At 39.6% G+C, this 18,636-nt stretch overlaps 1 protein-coding gene across 5 annotated transcripts in view; it reads left to right on the plus strand.

Moving 5' to 3' along the window:
• Positions 1-18,636, plus strand: part of cadm1a (cell adhesion molecule 1a) — a 479,781-nt gene that overhangs the window by 424,456 nt on the left and 36,689 nt on the right. For 3 of the 5 annotated variants that reach the window (XM_004551218.5, XM_004551221.6, XM_004551219.6), the window contains one exon: positions 12,716-12,748. The exons of the other annotated variants lie outside the window; for them this stretch is intronic. In XM_004551218.5, the coding sequence (XP_004551275.1) occupies positions 12,716-12,748 (33 nt within the window). The remainder of the gene's footprint in view (positions 1-12,715; positions 12,749-18,636) is intronic. 5 annotated transcript variants of the gene reach the window in all.

Here is an 18,636-nt window from a genome sequence, read left to right on the forward strand (position 1 = left end):
CAAAAGAAAGAATATTTCCCACAATTTTATTCCCATCTGCAAAAAAGCAAATACTTAAAAAAAATAGAACATCACAATGTGGCTTCTGTTGCCTTGTAATTTTCTGGTGCCATTTAAAAAAAGTGCATCTGATTGTGCCATTTTAAATCTTTCTCTGGCATTAAATAATTTATTCTTAGCAATTGCAGCCTAGAAATGGTAGGGTTGCAATCTGAGGCATTAACATGGCAAATTACAACTCATATACACAAATAAATGCACAAAAGCTCTTTGAAGGGCTGATTAACATAGAAACATTAAATAAAAAAGTAACAGAATTTAGACAACTTCAGCTATATTTTTACTTTGTAAGTATGTGTGCAAGTGAGTGGGTGAAGATGAGTTTTGATGTTCAAAGGACAAATAGTAGGCCAAGGTTTAGTACCTCATGTTGTTTTGTTGTCAGTGGAAGTAACCAGGTGGTCGTCACTGCTTGTTGTTCCCAAATCGTTCTCAGCAGGGATTCAAAAGAAAAGCCAGGTGCGCAAAAACATGTTGGAAAAGAGTTAATTTTTCAAATTAGACTGCTGCACCACTGTACTTTGCACCATCACAGTAACGTGACACTTCACTATGGCATCAGCTTAATTGGTAAGATGTCAAGAGTTGGTGCAAGCAAACATCTATATGAAGCTGTGAATAATGGTACATAAATAGTGGGATTACTATGACAATTCTATGAATTTGATGGTTCTGTAGCATTTACTCACTACAGACACACGAGTCGCCTTTTATTTGAAACTCATCTCTCATTCAGGAAGTCAATTATAGATCATACTCTAGGTGGGTTGTGGAAAAAGGCGAACACTAGAGGTGAACAATAACTTGAACATGAGCAGTTGAAAATTGGACCCTTTTGAAATAAGCAAATTTTATCTCACTCTTTCAACAGCAGAACTCGAGGCTATTGTGACTATAAATCTCCAAAGGGTGCAGATAGAAAACATCACTTTATGCCTCGTCTCAGAAATCAGCCTGAGCTCCAAATGCAATCAAAGCCTCTCTGACAGACCGCTCAATTGGAACAAATCTCACAAGGCTGGCAGAAATCACAGGCATTGTGCTTGATTATGCCATCTGATTGGATTAAAGAGAATACCTATCTATGCAGGCTGATTGATAGCTCCTTTGCCTCAGATCAAGGAGTGTGGAGTCTGCTCTGGCCTGTTCTGATTATAGCAGTCCTGACTGATTCAAAGTGAGATCTGTGCTGCTTTGCAAAATAATTATGCTCCTGCTGTGAATAATAGATTTACTTTAAAGGTAAATAATAAGAACCGTAAAAAAATATTTTGCAACCTCTGCTTGCACAAAATGAGCAAATTAGTCAGTGAATTAAAAAAAAGTAGTAACCCAGGCCCTTAATTGCATCTTTGCTCAGTTCGGATCAGTCATGCTAAAACGACAGCTGGATGTAGCCATGCTTTCTTGTTTCTTCAAAACGAGCATCTTGAAGAACATCATTAACTCTGTGATGCTGACTTTAGAGCTCATGCCACTGACGGTAATTTGTAAAGACTGTGGCTGTATGTTAAGGGACATCTCGCGAATTTGTGACTGATTAGAAGTCTCCCAATGGCAAGGAGGAATCACAGTAGGGCTGAAGCCAGTCCCAGCTGTCTCCCAGCTGTGGGCAAGAGTCACGGTACACTCTGGATAGGTTTCTGTGCTTTTGCAGGGGTTAACCAGACCATTCACCCTCAGATTCACACCTATGGCCTATTTAAAGTCACCAGTTAACCTTGGGCAGTGTTGGGCAAGTTACTTTGAAAAAGTAATAAATTACTTCTTCAAAAAAGTAACTGAGTTAGTAACTGAGTTACAAGATTCTAAAAGTAATTAATTACTTGAAAAGTAACTATGGTGTTACTTAACCCTCTGGGGTCCAGGGTATAATTGGCCATTTTAACCACTTTTGATGTTTCCTCTACATTTCACCTTTAAAAACTATTTACTTTGCCTTATTTGGTATCATTGTTTTCAGCACAACCTCACGTGTCTGAATTTACAGTTATGTTTTTATTTTGACATACTGTATTAACACAATTGATCTAAAATCAGACAAAAAACATAAAATCCAATTAGAAAAAAGTTATTTTTTACTGTAACAACCACAAATATGTTCAATGAATCACATTTCATAACTTTAAATGCAAATATTAATTGACAATTTTAAAATTATATGCACAAGTTTTGCAAACAATAAAGTTATTTGCAGCCATTTACCTTTTACCCCTTTTTTAAATAACCATTTCAAACTATTTACAGAACAATCAGCTGTTCTGCATTCAATAAGATGTCACACAAATTATTTGTGCCACTCCAAATATTTCTGTCCACTATAAAGGAGAACATCACAGTCTGATACCTGCAGGTCTGACAGCAGCAGGTGTATCACTCCTGTTTCTACCTGGAGACAGCAGTCGCCTCATTGTTCGGACACACAACACAAAACTATCCACAACACTAACTACACAACACAACACATTAACTACACACTCCAAACACACTAAACATCACAAATCTCTCACATCTCAAAACTCGCTCTCTCTCTCTTTTTCTGCTGTCTCTCTCTCTGTCTCTCGCTGTCAGTCCTAAAACTTCCCCCTCTTCCTAAACAACCAAATGTCATGTTGCCATATCATTTTTTGATTGGTTGACATGGTGCATTTTTCCACCAACACTAAAGGGCGGGGTTTTGTTTTGTTTTGTTTTTTGGTTTTTTTTGCTCATAAGCAGAGAGTGCTTGCTAGCGCTGTCCTTAGACAGTAAACATGACGAAACTATTGAGGAAAAACAGGCGTATATATTGTTTATCATGACTCTGGTTTTACGTGGCCTATCAACACAATTAAAAACTGGTATATATCAACTTGTTGCTTTGTCATCTTAAAGTGGTCGTGTGATTGGCTTACCACGACTACTTTATTCTTCCTCAGTCAAACAGCAGCACTCATGCGATTGTTTTGCCCCAGGTGTTGTGCCAAAAAGTGATCATCTACCAGAAAGTGATTGCCGTCCGCGGGAGCTCACGCAGCTGCTTAAAGCTGTAGCACCCAGATTACTTACAGCTACTTCCGTGCAACTGATGCAGTAAGCTGAAGACAGCTTCAACCGTCTGCTTGTTGAAAAATAGTAACGTGACCGCACGGCATTTTCTTGTTAGTAACAGTAACGGCGTTGTAACGATAGGAATAGTAATTAGTTAGATTACTCATTACTGAAAAAAGTAACGCCATTAGTAACGCCGTTTCTTGTAACACCGTTATTCCCATCACTGACATTGGGTGCATGTGCGGGAAGAAATCGGAGAAGCCTGGCAGAAATGGGAAGAACATACAAACGTCACAGTGGGGACATTTTGGTGATTCGTCTGACAGCAACCTGTGTGGTGATTGCATGGACTACATAATGCTTATCGCAATCGTTTTGCTTTAAATCAGGTCACTTATTGATCTCCAGGTGAACTTACTTGATACAAGGAAGGGTAATAAGGAAACATCAAATATCTGCTTTTGTTGCACTGGGATCATTTAAGGGTTTGGGTTTGTTTTTTTTGGTTGACTGTTTGCATGTTGACAACCAGTTTGATTGCCTGATTTTTTTTGTGTCTTATCCTCTTGAATAAGAAATTATTGAGAGATATGATATTGATTGGCAAAACTACACAGTCAAGATCAAAGTTGTATTAAACTAATGTATAACTCTTTGAAAACTATAAATTTATTAAACAGCAAAATGCATTTCATTTTTCATCTTGGAGAAAATACAGCAATTTTCAAAATAGTCAATATGCTGGGTAAGATTTTTATAATTCAATTCCAATTTATTTTCACTAGTCAGATGACCCCCGATGTGAGCAGGCACTTTGGCGACTGCCTTTGACAGGTAGCAACATTCAGCAGAACCAGGTTCAGGGAGGGGAAGTCATCTTAATCAGTCGGGGATGATTGGGGGGAGAAAAGGCACACTGTGGAAGAGAGCCAAAGATGAGTAATAACCAATGATTAAATGCAAAGTGATGTATAAACACAAAATACCTGCTCGGCTAAACTCAAGTCTACTTTCGGTTGTTTCAGTTTCGGTCATTTTCCATTACAACTGAGTATCACATACGCGGTTTGGAGTCATTACAGCAACGCAACAGAAAGTCTCGTGACGTCATTTGTATGCAACACAAGTGCATCACAACAAGGGAGGATGTCGAGGCGATTGTATACCCGCTGCTCAGTCCATGGACCACAATGTTGGGCTTCATAAATTGAGATTTTGATTTTCAAGGAGTCACTCTCATGAGCCATCAAGTGATGCCACTGGCTGGCCAATTGGTGGCATACAGTCTGGTGATGTTACACTTTCAGACTGACTCAGATGGCTTGGGACCCTGGCCGAGTAGGTAGTAAAAAAGTACACGGGACAGGTTACAACCACCTTCTGAAAACTCTAAAACTGAGTCGAGCTGAGGGGAGTAGGAACAGGCTGGAAAAGGGCTAATACAGAGTGAAAAGAGGTGAGTGAAGAAGAAACACTCAGTGGATCATGGAAGGCAGCCTAAGAGAAAGTGAATGTATTGAACTATAAAATTAAGAAAGGTTATGCATGCTTATTATGAAAACTATATACAGTTTTTATACAATTTATAAATAAATATAACATTTATGGTGCAGGTGCATCTACGAGAGAGAATAAAGGGAGCTTTCACTGTTACCTTAGACTCTTAACAAAAGCAGGCTCAGCTGTGATCGCATCATGTTGGGTATTTATGGGTGTGTACATGATTCTAGTTCTCATTTTGCCTTCCACTTTAATGCCACCTCTTAATAAGAAGAAAGAATGTCTGGAGAAAATCACACCCTAAACAGACTCTCACTGAAAAAGAATTATGATCATTGACTGTCTCTGCAGTAAAAAACAACAACAAAAAAATCTCTGTACAGTATATTGGCAAGTTATTTCAGTCCACGGTGAGCAGAACTTACGTTGAGATGCGTGGGCTTCACCTGATAAAGCCAACCTCACGTCGGCAGGGCCAATATTTTCAGGTTGAAACAACCCACTTATAGTTTCTGCCAGATGTCCTCTCTTTGCTTTCAACTATCAGGGGCATTCCATTATTACTGTGTATATAGATTGAAGGCAGCAGACTCATATGGCCATAATACGCTCTGCCAGTTGATTTCATTTACCCACAGTGTGCTGCACAGATCAGAGACCCACTGCCAAATGAATCTATCAGAGTGGGATTGGATTTTTTTATTTTTTTTATTTTTTTTTTAGCAATTTCCCATTAGAAGGACAGAAAAGAGAACTTTAAAAAATCTGTTAGAGTCCCACCACATGGCTTTTAAGTGCTTGGCAGGGTTTAGAAAGTGACATGGGAAAATGACTAAATTACTGTTTTCACCACTAAATAAATTTCTAAATGGAGATATCTTGCTGACCAACTCCTGCAATTAGGATATAGTAGTCACATGTCATTTTTTATACTTATTAAACCCTTTTCAAGAACTGCTTCTTCTTTTTCAGTAACCTAACTTATTTTCTCTAATGCTTAGCTAGTTGTATTCTTATTGTCAGTGTCAGGGCAGAAGAAAGTTTTTACTTGAAAAGTAACTTTCACACTTTCCTCGGGTGCATTAGGTTCATAATAATAGTCACGGCCAAGAGAGATGAAAACTGACCTTAAAACCACAAATGCGCTGCTTTATTCAACATTATGATGTCTCCCATCAACAAACTACAGCTAATCTTTGCCTAATTCGATACAGCGACAAATGAATAATTGTTCCTAAGCCAGGAATGAGAAATATGCATAATAAATGTGTACCTACTGCAAATAAAACAATCAGGCGGCAGGGTAGCATTATTTTTAATTGATGAAAGACCGTAAACGGCGCTGACAACCAATTCATTTAACCCACACTATAAACAGAACATACAACAACACCGGCACGGGGAGGGAAAGGAAACAAACATTCATTACATTTGTCAGGGCCTTAAAATACATAAACACCATCTGGTGAAGTGACTTAGAAATTTTATGAATTTAGATGTGCCACCATCTATCCTAACCACTAACACATCCTTACATAGTAATGCACTGTCACATACTAATGTGTGGTATTGTTACCACTTTGTTCAGTTTGAGTTCCTATCCATTTTCAAATTGGAGCCAGCCAGCTATAACTAATTTGATTAAGGTCAATAGCAACACAATAATTGACGTCATGTGATATTAGAGCGCCTCAGTGGAATTATAGTGCTCAGTATCATTGAAAACAGCAGTCAGGAGCCCAACATGACTTCTTAATGCGAGAGTATATTGTCTTTTAGAGGTATTACTGCATTTTATAGTGACCACAAGGAGATGAAGGTTGTAAAGCAGGGCCAGGAGGTAATCAGGTTGCCACAATATCTGAAAAGTATCACCAGCAAACACAGTTTTGCAACCTTTCATATTGCAGCTCCTAAAATAAATGCACGAATTATGTCAATAAATCCTGTATTTCTATTACTGAATTAGTGGTTTTTGTCTAACAGTATTGGACCGAAGCACCTGGGTTTTTTAATCCAGAATCTATAGCCGTGCTATAACGTACAGTACATGGACATAGGTATGTGAAACGAGATGTCAAGAGAGGGGCAGATCTAACTGAATGGCCTGTCAATCACTCGTTTTTAGCCATAGAGCGTATCCTGAATCATCATGCTTTGTAAAACTTGGAATGACCATAATTTACAAAGTAAACTTACTTTTTTTTTTTTTTTTTTTTTTTCATTACAACCAATACTTTATTGTGAATGTATGAACCAATTAACTGTTAACAATGCCGAAACAAATGGTCATGTCTGTCTATGTGCCTGAAGCTCAATAGGCTGCCGCAGCTGGTGTGAATTGGCCATTGGGAGCACAAGGCAGACTTTAATATCTTCCAGGGATTTTTCTGTCTGGTTGCATTTTTGTTGCATCATGTCTCCATGCTTCTCTGGTTAGAGGCTACTTGTGCTGACCCATCTTCTCTCCATAGAATTACCTCGCCATAAAAAAAACCTTCATTAACCATTATAAAACCAATAAAGACTGAAGAGATGTTTAAAACCTATCCTTTTTTTTTTTTTTTTTTTTTTGTTAAACTTACTTAGAGAAGATTCATGGATGAAGTGAAGGAGGGTTAGTGTGACGGAAGAGGGTAATGGAGAATGGAGGATAAGCCACTGCAGCGAGACTAAACTTAAATGGTAAATGAACTGGTTTTTACCTAAATATTGATCCCATAAACTCATGAGAAGCCTTTACTGAGGACAGATCAGACTGGCATTTACCAGAGACTAAAGGACAGGAAGTTGTGGTTCAAATTACAAACAATGCCCCCAGTTGCCATTTCAAACAAAAAGCAGGTTTAAGGCATTCGAACATTAGCCTCACTTTTCAGACCTGCAAACTACTTACTGTCTGCGTAGCCCATATCATGCTAGAATTCAATAATACTACAATAATACATAGAGAGAAAAAAAACTAACAATCATATGACCCCCTATGAGCAAGCACTTTGGTGACAGTGGGAAGGAAAAACTCCCTTTTAACAGGAAGAAACCTCCGGCAGAACCAGGCTCAGGGAGGGGCGGGGCCATCTGCTGCGACCGGTTGGGGTGAGAGAAGGAAGACAGGATAAAGACATGCTGTGGAAGAGAGACAGAGATCAATAACAAGTGTGATTCAATGCAGAGAGGTCTGTTAGCACATAGTGAGTGAGAAAGGTTTATCCCTAAAAACATTTATTGTAATGCACTTTCACTACTGGGTTAAATTTGTGTCTGTTCCAAGAAGAAGAAAAAACAAGTGACCAGAAACTTAAAAAAATAAATAATAAAGATCACTATAATACGATTGCACCTCAAACTGACTTTGAAAAGAATTTCCTCCTGGATTTTCCGTTGTTCTCCAGCATTCAACTGTTATTACAGAGCAAAATCTTTTGTTGAAAAGAAAGAGATACAAGTTTCTCTATCAGCAGCGCTCCACGGGGGACGGAAAAGTCTGGGAAATATAGGAAATCACAAACTAAAGCCAGAATAGAGAAGCCAGGTCAGTGGAGCCAACAAAAAAGTAATCTAACAGCCAGCGGGGACACCCAGCAGCATGTTGGCATTTTTCTGTACTGCAGGGTTCCCCCTAATGCATTTCTACCAATATAATTATGATTGGCACGCAGTTATCTCTGCATGTTGAGCTGGATTTCGTGTCACAGTAAGTCACCAAAGGGCTTGTGGGAATCATGACAACTAGTCATGAAGCCATGTCCTCACCATGTCTCTGAATGTCAGCGAGGACAATGCCGATGTCTCAGTTGACCTGAAGCTAGAGATGGTGAAAGAGGGCTGCTGGAAAGAGAGGCTGTTCAAAAATGTACAGGCAATCACTCTGCAGCAGACATACTGAATGGTCCCACATGGTTACCACCCACAGTGTAATGAGGGTTAGCAGGTCAGGCTGCCTTTCTGTTGACTGAGGCTTGCAGCGACACAGGCTTCATTTTACATTTGGATGCCAGTGAACACCAGTGCATAAATCTCTTCTCCGGTGGCAGAGATGTTTTGAAAAGAGGCTATTATCATCTTTTGATCTAACCCTTCATAAGATGTGCTCTGATCTGCTGCTGTTGCTATTATACTGGAATGTATAAAATCAAAATAGTCGAGCCAGTCATTTCCCTATTTCCTCCTACTATACAAATACTTTCCCCCCTGTGCTCTCTCATAGACTCATGAAGTGTCACCAGTCAATTAAAAAAATGGGATCATATTCTACAACTCCTTGTTTCTTTCTGTTTTAGGAAAATATAAGGCAGATAATAGTACAGCAGACCTGCCTCCACCTTCTGGTCCTCATAAACATTTTTTTAAAGAAATGAAAAGTCAGCGTAGTGTGACATTTGATTTGGTTTTATTGTTAAGAAACTGTTCATAACAGGTGTAGTCACCACCATAAATACAGAAACCTTAAATAGAAAATTACTCCCTGCTTCTGGGGGCTGCAGCCATGTAGAACATTTACCAAATAGACTGCTGTGAGAGAGACGCTGTAAGGCTGAGATATGCCATTTAAAAGATCCTAAGGACAAATCTGTCCTCCCTGTTGGCTTTAAAAGAGACAAACTAGGAGACACTTGAGTCAAATGTGTTGCTGGATGGAAGAATGCAACAGTCAGCTGTTAGGAGACATGCATCTTCACTCACTATCATAGTAAATATGTAGGTTCATTTATGCTGTCTTTCTTCTCCGTGTCAGAGCCTGGATTTGGATTTTGAATTTCTTCACCAACAGTCAGCAAAAATGCTTCTGCGACACTTACCAGAGTCTAAAAAGGTGTTCCAGAAGCCACCGGAGATGATCAGAGTACGAGGCATCAGGCATTTAAACCTGAGTCTTTACCAACAACAGACTGATTCTGGAAAAAGTTTGAATCAGCTTATGTCCTCTGCTTCTCAGTCGCCTGTTTTTGCTAAATAAAATAAACTCACTGGTCCCTGAAAATAACCATGTCTTAAGATTGCCAACATTTTCCACTACCAGAGATTTTTGCAGCTGTCTACCTGTATGACATTTTACCTAAAATGAGCATTTTTCAGACCTTCTTCATGCCTATTTTTAGATGCCAGCATTTCCAGAGAGATTTGCACTGCATTTTTATTAAAAAAAAACAAACAAAAAACACCCTGCAATAATACTTACACACACTAAGCTATTTAAACTTTTACCTATCTCCATGTGAATGTGACTCAAACACCATAAATATCAGAGCATGTAATGTGTAAGTTTACAGGGTTTTTTGCCCCTACAACACTATACATAATGTGATAAGCATGATATTTGTTCACTGCTCTGGCGAGACGAACAGACGCTGTTGCTGATAATGCAGACACTCCTGACTGAGCCGTAAATACAGACGCAATGTGGTGACTGCAATTCAAAAAAGATTTTCAAATTCATTTTTGAGCACAGCCACCACTTTTAAAACAAATTTGATCAAATGTGACTGCTGATCGTGTACTTGTCTCTTTCCATTATCCAGATAGGAGCTTGGCCTTGTTAGCCTGAAAAAACTGCCAAGTAGCACGACTTGCTTCGTGAAAGACTTTTCTAAGGTCTGCTAATACTTGTCAACAATCCTTTTGGAACTCAGACAACATCAAAATAACTATTGTGCAACTGTAAATACCACTGCCCAAACACTCACAATTAGTGAAATAGGATCCTGCTTGTCATATTTACGCCAGGGTATTGTTTTATACCTCCTAATTCCTGTGGAAAGCAGTCATTCTGTCAACATATAACAGTGTAAACCTAATTGTCACTTCAGAACTAATACAGCATCCTTTTGGTATGACAGGATTCTGTAATCAGGATCAAGCAAGTTTATTGTGTGGGGATTTTACGCTTTCGTTTGTTTGTTTACGGCACAAAATGAGATAGCTGGGTAATGCACGTCCACATTTAACAGTCTACCTTACTAATCTGGCTCAAAGAATTTCTCTATATACAGCATCCAATTGCAAAAAAGCACTATTTTGGTCACTTCTGTGGCTCATACTAAGGGCTGTAACTTCACCAAATATGCATTGTCAGTCTAATCCCTGGCCCAGGGCGTTATTTAGCACTGACATGTCTCAACTACTCAAGGAGAACGGATCCTTTGAGACTTCAGTAACTCTAAGACGGACTCACCTTGTGAAATTGCTCCCTGTATCATAGCTTCTGGCAGCAGAGGTGAGGTGTGGCATTGGTCTATTGTTCCCTGCACATTAGCACCGAGCACAAATCTCTAACTTGCAATAACATCTATCTGTATCAACGCCTTACAGGCCCTGTCACATGTCCCTGCAGAGAGAAAAGACCAAAGAATTGGAAGTGACACACGGGAACAAAACTGTCCTGCTTCAGAATAATCGGCTTTTCATAGTCAAGGAGGGCCTAAACTTTATTGTAGGGTTACTTCCACCACACGAGCACTTCATATGCGGATCATTCGCAGAGCGGATACGGAGTAGAACTTATCTTTTGATTGGCTACACCTGCGATGGACCTCTATAGTCGAAGTGAGACACAGAATGCACATAATTTCATTGATTATTATAAACGGCCAGTGTCTCAGGATGCTCTCTACAAATGGTCCACATGTAGTATGTTAGACATAGAGAAGATGTTAGGGGTACGTTCTGAAATCAAAACCCAAAAATAATATATGAGTAAGACTACAAATCTTCTCAAATGTAACACACTGAACCTTTTAAAACACACTGCAGTTGACATAGTTAAAGACATGTAACTGGTAGTTTAAATGAGAGTGAACTGTTTGTTTTCGTCTCACCAATTATACAGTGGGGTGTAGCAGTCTGCTGTGTGTACTGAAGCTACACCAGCTTTGGCTGTGATTTGTCTCTGTTTTACACATTGGTCTAATGTAAAAGCAACCTAATCAAAGCAGCCAGCGTTGCTAAATGCACTGAGTTGATGGATCTCAAATGGCTTAAGTCATTGAAATATTATAAATCTCCAGCTATCAACTAAACTTAATAAGCCATGTGAAATGCCTGTATTTACTTAACCAAGAGCTACGCATAATATACACTGTAAATATAATTTTCCTGTGAAATTCTATTAGTTACCATGATGCCACCACATTTTTCGAAGTTGGATAATGCAGATAATGTTCAAATTTGATAATGTTTTTTCCTCTCGAGCTACAGTGCTGCTGAACAAAATGGTGAAGTAGTCATGCTTGATAGCAAACGCTGCACAGCAGGGCAGGTGTAACATCTATTGAGACAGCGCTTGTCAGTTTATCTAACAGCATCTGAAATCCTCTAATGGCAGACTCAAGGATGTGCAGCAGCAGCTGATAATTTATGTAGCGTTTTCCACAAAAAGAAGAAAAAAACTGCAAGCTGACACTCATCAGTCCAAGTTTTACACAGTCCCGGTCAAGATCATTTTAGCTGGATTTACTAGTAGTGGAGCTAAAATGTAAGGTCGCCACTCTCACGAATACCAACTACAGGAAAGTGCATTTAAATTTAAAACCTGGTGTTGAAAAAGCCTAAAGTGATAAGAGTTGGCTGGTGATAATTTGGCTGCTGTATCTCATTCAATGCAGAGTTATTTCAGCAATGAATTCTGTTACTTTGTTTCTGCTTTACTTAACTATTTGCCATATGAAACATTGCCTTCATAAAGTGCTGGTGAAATGTTTTCCAAGTCACAAACTGATACATCAAGACGGCTGCACAATTATTTCCCCTCGATAGTCTTTCATTTCTGCACACCAAAGCTGCCAACAGCACACGATAATAGTCTCTTCCATATCTCCTCGAGCAGTAGCCACACTCCCCTCTGAGTCGAACGTCCAGTGTGTGCAGTGCAAAGTGTATTTTTGTGTGTGAATGCAAGCCCGTGTTTATCTCTGCACTGCCTTTGGTTCCCTTTGATTTCCCTTAAGTCTTATGTCTTTTGTCATGTTCTGGTCTTCTGAATGCTTGCTTATGGGTGTCATTTGTTTTCTCCCCCTGCCCTGCTCCCTCCCTGCCTCCCCCACCCCAATTCTTCTTTATTTGCATGCTGTTCCTCCTGTTCCACACCTCCCTCCACAACTGCCATGTCCTCTCCTTGTGTGCTCAGACACTGCGCCCAGCACTGAACCTGCAGCTCATGGTTGGTATCTCTACTTTCCTCCTTATGTCTCTCTTGCTCTCTCTTTTTTTTTTAACTTGTATATTTGTCTTTGCAGCATGCCTGCTTTTACTGTTACACAACAGACATTATTGTGCCAGGCTGCCCAGCCTGGAAATGTCAGCTTTGTGCTGTGTGTCAGGTTTATGTTGGCCATACTGAAGCAGGTACCAGTCAGGCTGCATTTTACTTTAATTGCAGTTATGCTGTCAAATATATATAAAAACCCTTCTAATTCTTCTTACTTCAGCTGCACTTGCAAAATGGTTTCACCAACTAACCAATTACAGTGTTTCCCTGAAGGTGCCACAGAGGAATATCACCCACACTGAGGCCAGGGCTGATTATATCTGCAACATTAGATGATGCTGTGTGTTGGGGCAAAAATAGACCTAATTTAGTTGTTTTCATTTACTTGAATGAAGATGATACACATCATTTTCCAATTTCACCTAATTTGCAGCCTTTTTTCATAATTTCGTGCCTCCAGTTTCATAATTTGTGGGACCAAATTCATGAAGGCGTTATCACGAGCTTTCTGTTAAGCATGTGTTCGTTTTGCAGAAATTTGAATCGCACTTCACAGACTTCTAATGACCATCTTAGAGGGCTGAAGAACAAAAAAAAGAGCAGCAGGCCTCTGCTGACCTGTTTATGGTAATTAATTTTGTTGAATAATTTTATGATGGTTTCAGTCAAACTGAAAATGAGTCAATAAGACAAACAGCTGTTAAAATGTTGTCAAACCAACATTTCTTTTCTGTTTTCAACAGCATATTTGTATGAAACACATACAGTACTGTGCAAAAGTCTTGACTCACTGCTTATTTCTTTACACAAGCATGAAAGTCAATATTTGGTATGACCACCAGGAATAGTTTTCCAGTCTTCTTTGTTTGGGATCATTGTCCGGCAGAAAAAAGACGTGGCTCCCGCTGAGACACTTTCCAGATGGTGTTGCACAGTGTATCAAAATCTGACGGTACTTTTATGCATTCACAATTCCATCCGTTTTGACAAGATCTCCTCCACCAGACTAAGACAGAGCCTCCAGCGTGTTTCCCAGATGGCTGTAGACACTCACAGCCACAGTTTGAACCAGAAATTTCCAATTTGGGTTCATCACTCCAATGCCACTGATTTTCACTCCATGTCTTCTGTAAACTGGCATCCCTCAGCCTTTTCTGCCTGTTTTTTTTTTTTCCTAAGAATGGCTTCTTGACAGGCTCCCTTCCACTGAGACATTTTCTGATGGCTTCAGTGAAACGGAGATGGATCAGCTGAAGAGCCAGATGCATCTCTTACATCCTGTGTCAGGTCTTTCTTTGATGTATTCCCTATTTTTAACGGGAATAACTTTCAGATGCTGTTTGTCTGCAGTAGATAGCTTGCCAAGTTTCCTCAGATTTTGTTTAACAACACACTGCACGCCATGCTGGGATTATGACAATATTTCAGCTAATATTTATTTGGGAATCAACTTGTTGGTGCTGATTTATGCCTGCCAAACTCTGTTGTCTTTGGCCTTTTGCATAGATTCTACAAAAGAATGCAAACAAATTAATGCTATCAGCGTTAATCTTGCTAAAATGACGTTAACCGCATTAAGGCAGCAAATTTTGTTAGCGAGTTAGCGCAGATCGCCCCGTGTGTGGGGATGCACGGCCCTAACGCTTTAACGAGCTAACCGCGCTGACACTGTGCAGTCCCACGCACGGGGCGATCCGCGATAACTCGCTAACGGAGATTTAATGCGGTTATGGCGTTAATGTCATTTTAACAAGATTAGCGCTGACAGCGCTAGAAAAAATGTGTTTTTGTTATTTTAGGCTCAAAGTGCAGCATGGTGGCACGGTGGTTAGCACTGTTGCCTCACAGCAAGAAGGTCCTGAGTTCAATTCCACCATCAGGCCGGGGTCTTTCTGTGTGGAGTTTGCATGTTCTCCCCGTGTTTGCGTGGGTTCTCTCCGGGTACTCCGGCTTCCTCCCACCGTCCAAAGACATGCAGCTTGTGGGGATAGGTTAATTGGATAATCCAAATTACCACTAGGTGTGAATGTGCGAGTGAATGTGAGTGTGAATGGTTGTCTGTCCCTGTGTGTTGGCCCTGCGACAGACTGGCGACCTGTCCAGGGTGTACCCCGCCTTTCGCCCTATGACAGCTGGGATAGGCTCCAGCGCCCCCCGCGACCCTGAAAAGGATAAGCGGAAGCGAATGGATGGATAGGCTCAAAGTTTGAAATTGCTTAAAGAGACAAGTTAAACTGGCTCTTTGCTGAGTTATCTGTTGTGTTTAAAGACTAAACAAGTTAATTCCTTGAGTGTGGTGCTATTCTTCTGCATGAATGATTATGTTAAATGCCTTAAAAAACAAGAACAACATTCCTGTTAAAATGCCTTGTTACAAGGACTGGACTGAAAAGTGAAGAAGCAGCCAATGTTCAATGAAAGACCTCCAGAAGCTTGGAGATTAAACACGCAAGACCATTTCTAAACAATGACAAGAAAGTCTGTTTCCTTATATGATGGAATGAATTGTGGTTCAAGAGTTTTTCACTGTAAGAAGTGTTAAGTTGAATCAGTGCAGCGGTATCAGTATGAATATTATAGTAACTGTATTCAAATTAAGAAGGGGATTTCCTACATACAGGCAGCCATATTAGATGAGGCATTCAAAGATCCGTTCTTGCCTGTAGTGGTCGATAATCCAGCAGCTGTCAGACAGGAGGTTTTCAGGAAAATATTGATTTAATTTTCATGAGTGTTGGGTCAGGGGTCAAAAGGTCAGAACTCTGTGTTGAACTAATCCAAACTTTATATCCCAAAGGGAGTTATGACCAGATTTCCTGTATTGGTTTGTGCCAAGTAACAACCTACAACATACAGGGAAAAAAAAAGGAATTTCACCTTTAGCTGTAATTCTAAACGTTTCTGGGAGAACTTGACGAATTTAATTACTATCGTTTGTTATTTTGATGTATTGCACACCCCAAAGGAAGCAGAGGCTAATCTATATCAGAGCTGGTGCTCTTTTATGTTTCAGTTATGGATTTAATTAGTGAAAAGTAGGCCGACTGTCGGATTTCGCCACATCTGAATGCATAGTCAGTTCACTTCAGTTCATTTTTATTTCAAACATTTCAAACATGTGCCTTCACAATCATTACAAAATATCATTCCATTATTTGTTTGAATTGACATCATTGACATCAAGGTCTATAATTGCTTAACATTCTGCATTAATCGCGATATCTCACATATTTTTGTAAAATGTTGTCTAATGTGACCATGATGTAGTCAGATTTTTCCAGGTGGGATTGGGGGAAGATGAAGAGCCTCCCGACTCGTTGGTGTCCTCTCTCAGCAGCAGTGAGGTCTGCTTCCTCTATATGATGCTGAACACTTGTGTTGAAGAGACCACAGATGCTTTGTCCTCCTTTTTCAAAGATGTGTTTTTAACATTTATGAGTTTTTGAATGGTTGCCCCAGATGTTCATCCGAGACCGCAGTCAGTTTTTAGATGTTTGCAATTAACTGCAGTAGTGCATCATTAATATAAGATTTGTTTACTGGTAGTTTTACATTAAGCATTAAAAATCACTTCAGCAGCTTCAATTTAGTCATTTTTCTGATTTAAAATAAATGAACAGAGGAGTCTAAAATTATCAATGTGTATGAATTTTAAGTTTAAGCAGAGGTCAAAAGTTTCCTCCAATATTTATTCCTTCTCACAAGCCTGAAATAAAAGAAACCACCCTGTAAATGATCTGCATGGATTCCTGCCTAACCTCGAAAATCTTTTTTTTAATGTAAGTTAAGTTTTTAAGTATATTTGTCAGCAAGTGAAATATATGTATATATATAAATGTACCAAGGAGATGCCACCACTGCTGTTGCATGCAAAGGCGAGAGGACTGAGTGGGCTGAGGTCTCTGTCCAGACAAGTGAAGTCCTAGAAACAGCTCTCAAACTCAGGGTCATGGGGAGGGTGAGAGGGATAAACAACAGTTTATGCTCACATTTACACCTAAGGCCACTTTAGAAACACCAGTGATCCCTAACATGTACTGTATGTATGTGGACAGTGGGATAAACCCACTCAGAGAGAACCCACACAGGCACAAGGAGAACATGCTAACTAACCTAGCCCAAGCTGTGAAACCACCACTGTGCCGCCCCTAAAGTTTAATCACTTGTTTCTAAATCAGATTTCACTGCTGATTCTCTAGTTTTTATGTCCAGGCGACCGTTAAAATTAAACTTTATTTAGGTAATGCTTCAAAATAATTGCCCAAAAACATGGCAGGGGCCATTTCAAGATGGCAGCCAAGTGGCGAGGCACGCTTTACGCCTTCGGCTGATCCAGCATGCCACAAGAGTGCTAACGGGCACTAGACAGAACGATCATATTTCACCCATATTGGCTTTTTGTCAAATGTAGAATTGAATTTAAAATCATTCTTCTCACATAAAGGTCTGGAATGAGCAAAAAACCCAGCTATTATTGGACCAGAGAAATTCACTCGCAGACTGCAGGTTCTCAGAGTTTCCAAAGACAGAACAGAAGGCTTCTTCACTGTGGAACCGGCTCCCAGTTTAGGAGAAAGATACCCTCTGTAGTTCTAAGATTAGGTTTAAAAATTTCCTTTTTGATAAAGCTTACATTTAGAGCTAGATATGAGCATTTGTTCTTCACTCCCTCCTCTTCCTGTTAAAACAGGGTTCTTCTTTCCCCCAGTCACCAAGTGCTGCTTGAAGGAGATTATCTGATTGTCAAAGTTCTCAAGGGTTATCTTTCCTAAAGTGACTTTAGGCATTTGAAGGCATCTGAATTGGCACTGTATAAATAAACTGTTTAAAATTTAATTGAACCGACTCTGTATTTTTATGCCTTGAAGATATCTCAGGGGCTCTCCATTTAAAATCGGAAGCCCGGTATGTACTAGTAGCATTCATATTGCATGACAAAAGTTTTCTGTTGCTGCTGCTGAGCATTACTTCTGTATCTCCCAAAGAACTTTAAGCTTACCATCGATTCTGCTGTGCGGTGCTTACAGCACCTGAAAATGCTCCCCTCATCTTTGCAGAGCTTTCAGTTCATTGTTTAGCTGTCACACCTGCAACTGTAACTGTTTTTGGTTCACTCTCAGCACTCTTGCCCACTGCAGCAGCAGGCAGAGTGTTTCTTTTGTTTTTGTTTTTAAGGAAAAAAGCTCTAAAAATACACTGTAGCAGCTAGCTGGTGAACAGAGCGAAAGAGTCTGAGGATCCCCTCAAGAGCTGGTATATACTAAATATAGAGACACAAAAGTTATATGTCAAATTATAATTTTTTTCATTTTTAAAGGTAAAACCAGGTGAAACCGAGGACATTGTGTGTTTTGCAATGAGACTAGCCCAGTTCAGCATTTAGCTGGAGGTATTTGTTGTATCCATATTAGTCTTGTTCAGATGAATGCTCCTGAGGATCACATTTTTTGTGCCTCTGCAAAATCCCAAATTAAACCCTTGCTTGTGTTTTTTCTACCTTACAACTCTTCAACAGTTCAAAACTCTGACCGATTTAATTTGCTAATTAATGCTAGCTAGCTAACCACCCATGTGGGTGTCCAATGTATTTTCAATGCACGTCGGAAAACAGTGATTCGCTTTAAAATGACGTGAATTTCAGTGACTATAGAAACTGATGAGTCAGCAAATGCAGATAATAACAGCGACGATGAATCTCCAGGAGACAGCGTTACAGTAGGCTATAAATAATAAAATTGAAATGAAATAACAGCCAAATGTAGTCTAGCTGTTGCATAATTTTCTTCTCTTTACTTATCAAAAGATAAATTTCACCAAGGCCTGATGCAGCTGTAAACTCA

The sequence above is a fragment of the Maylandia zebra genome, linkage group LG10, assembly GCF_041146795.1.
Source record: "Maylandia zebra isolate NMK-2024a linkage group LG10, Mzebra_GT3a, whole genome shotgun sequence".
Lineage (NCBI taxonomy): Eukaryota > Metazoa > Chordata > Actinopteri > Cichliformes > Cichlidae > Maylandia > Maylandia zebra.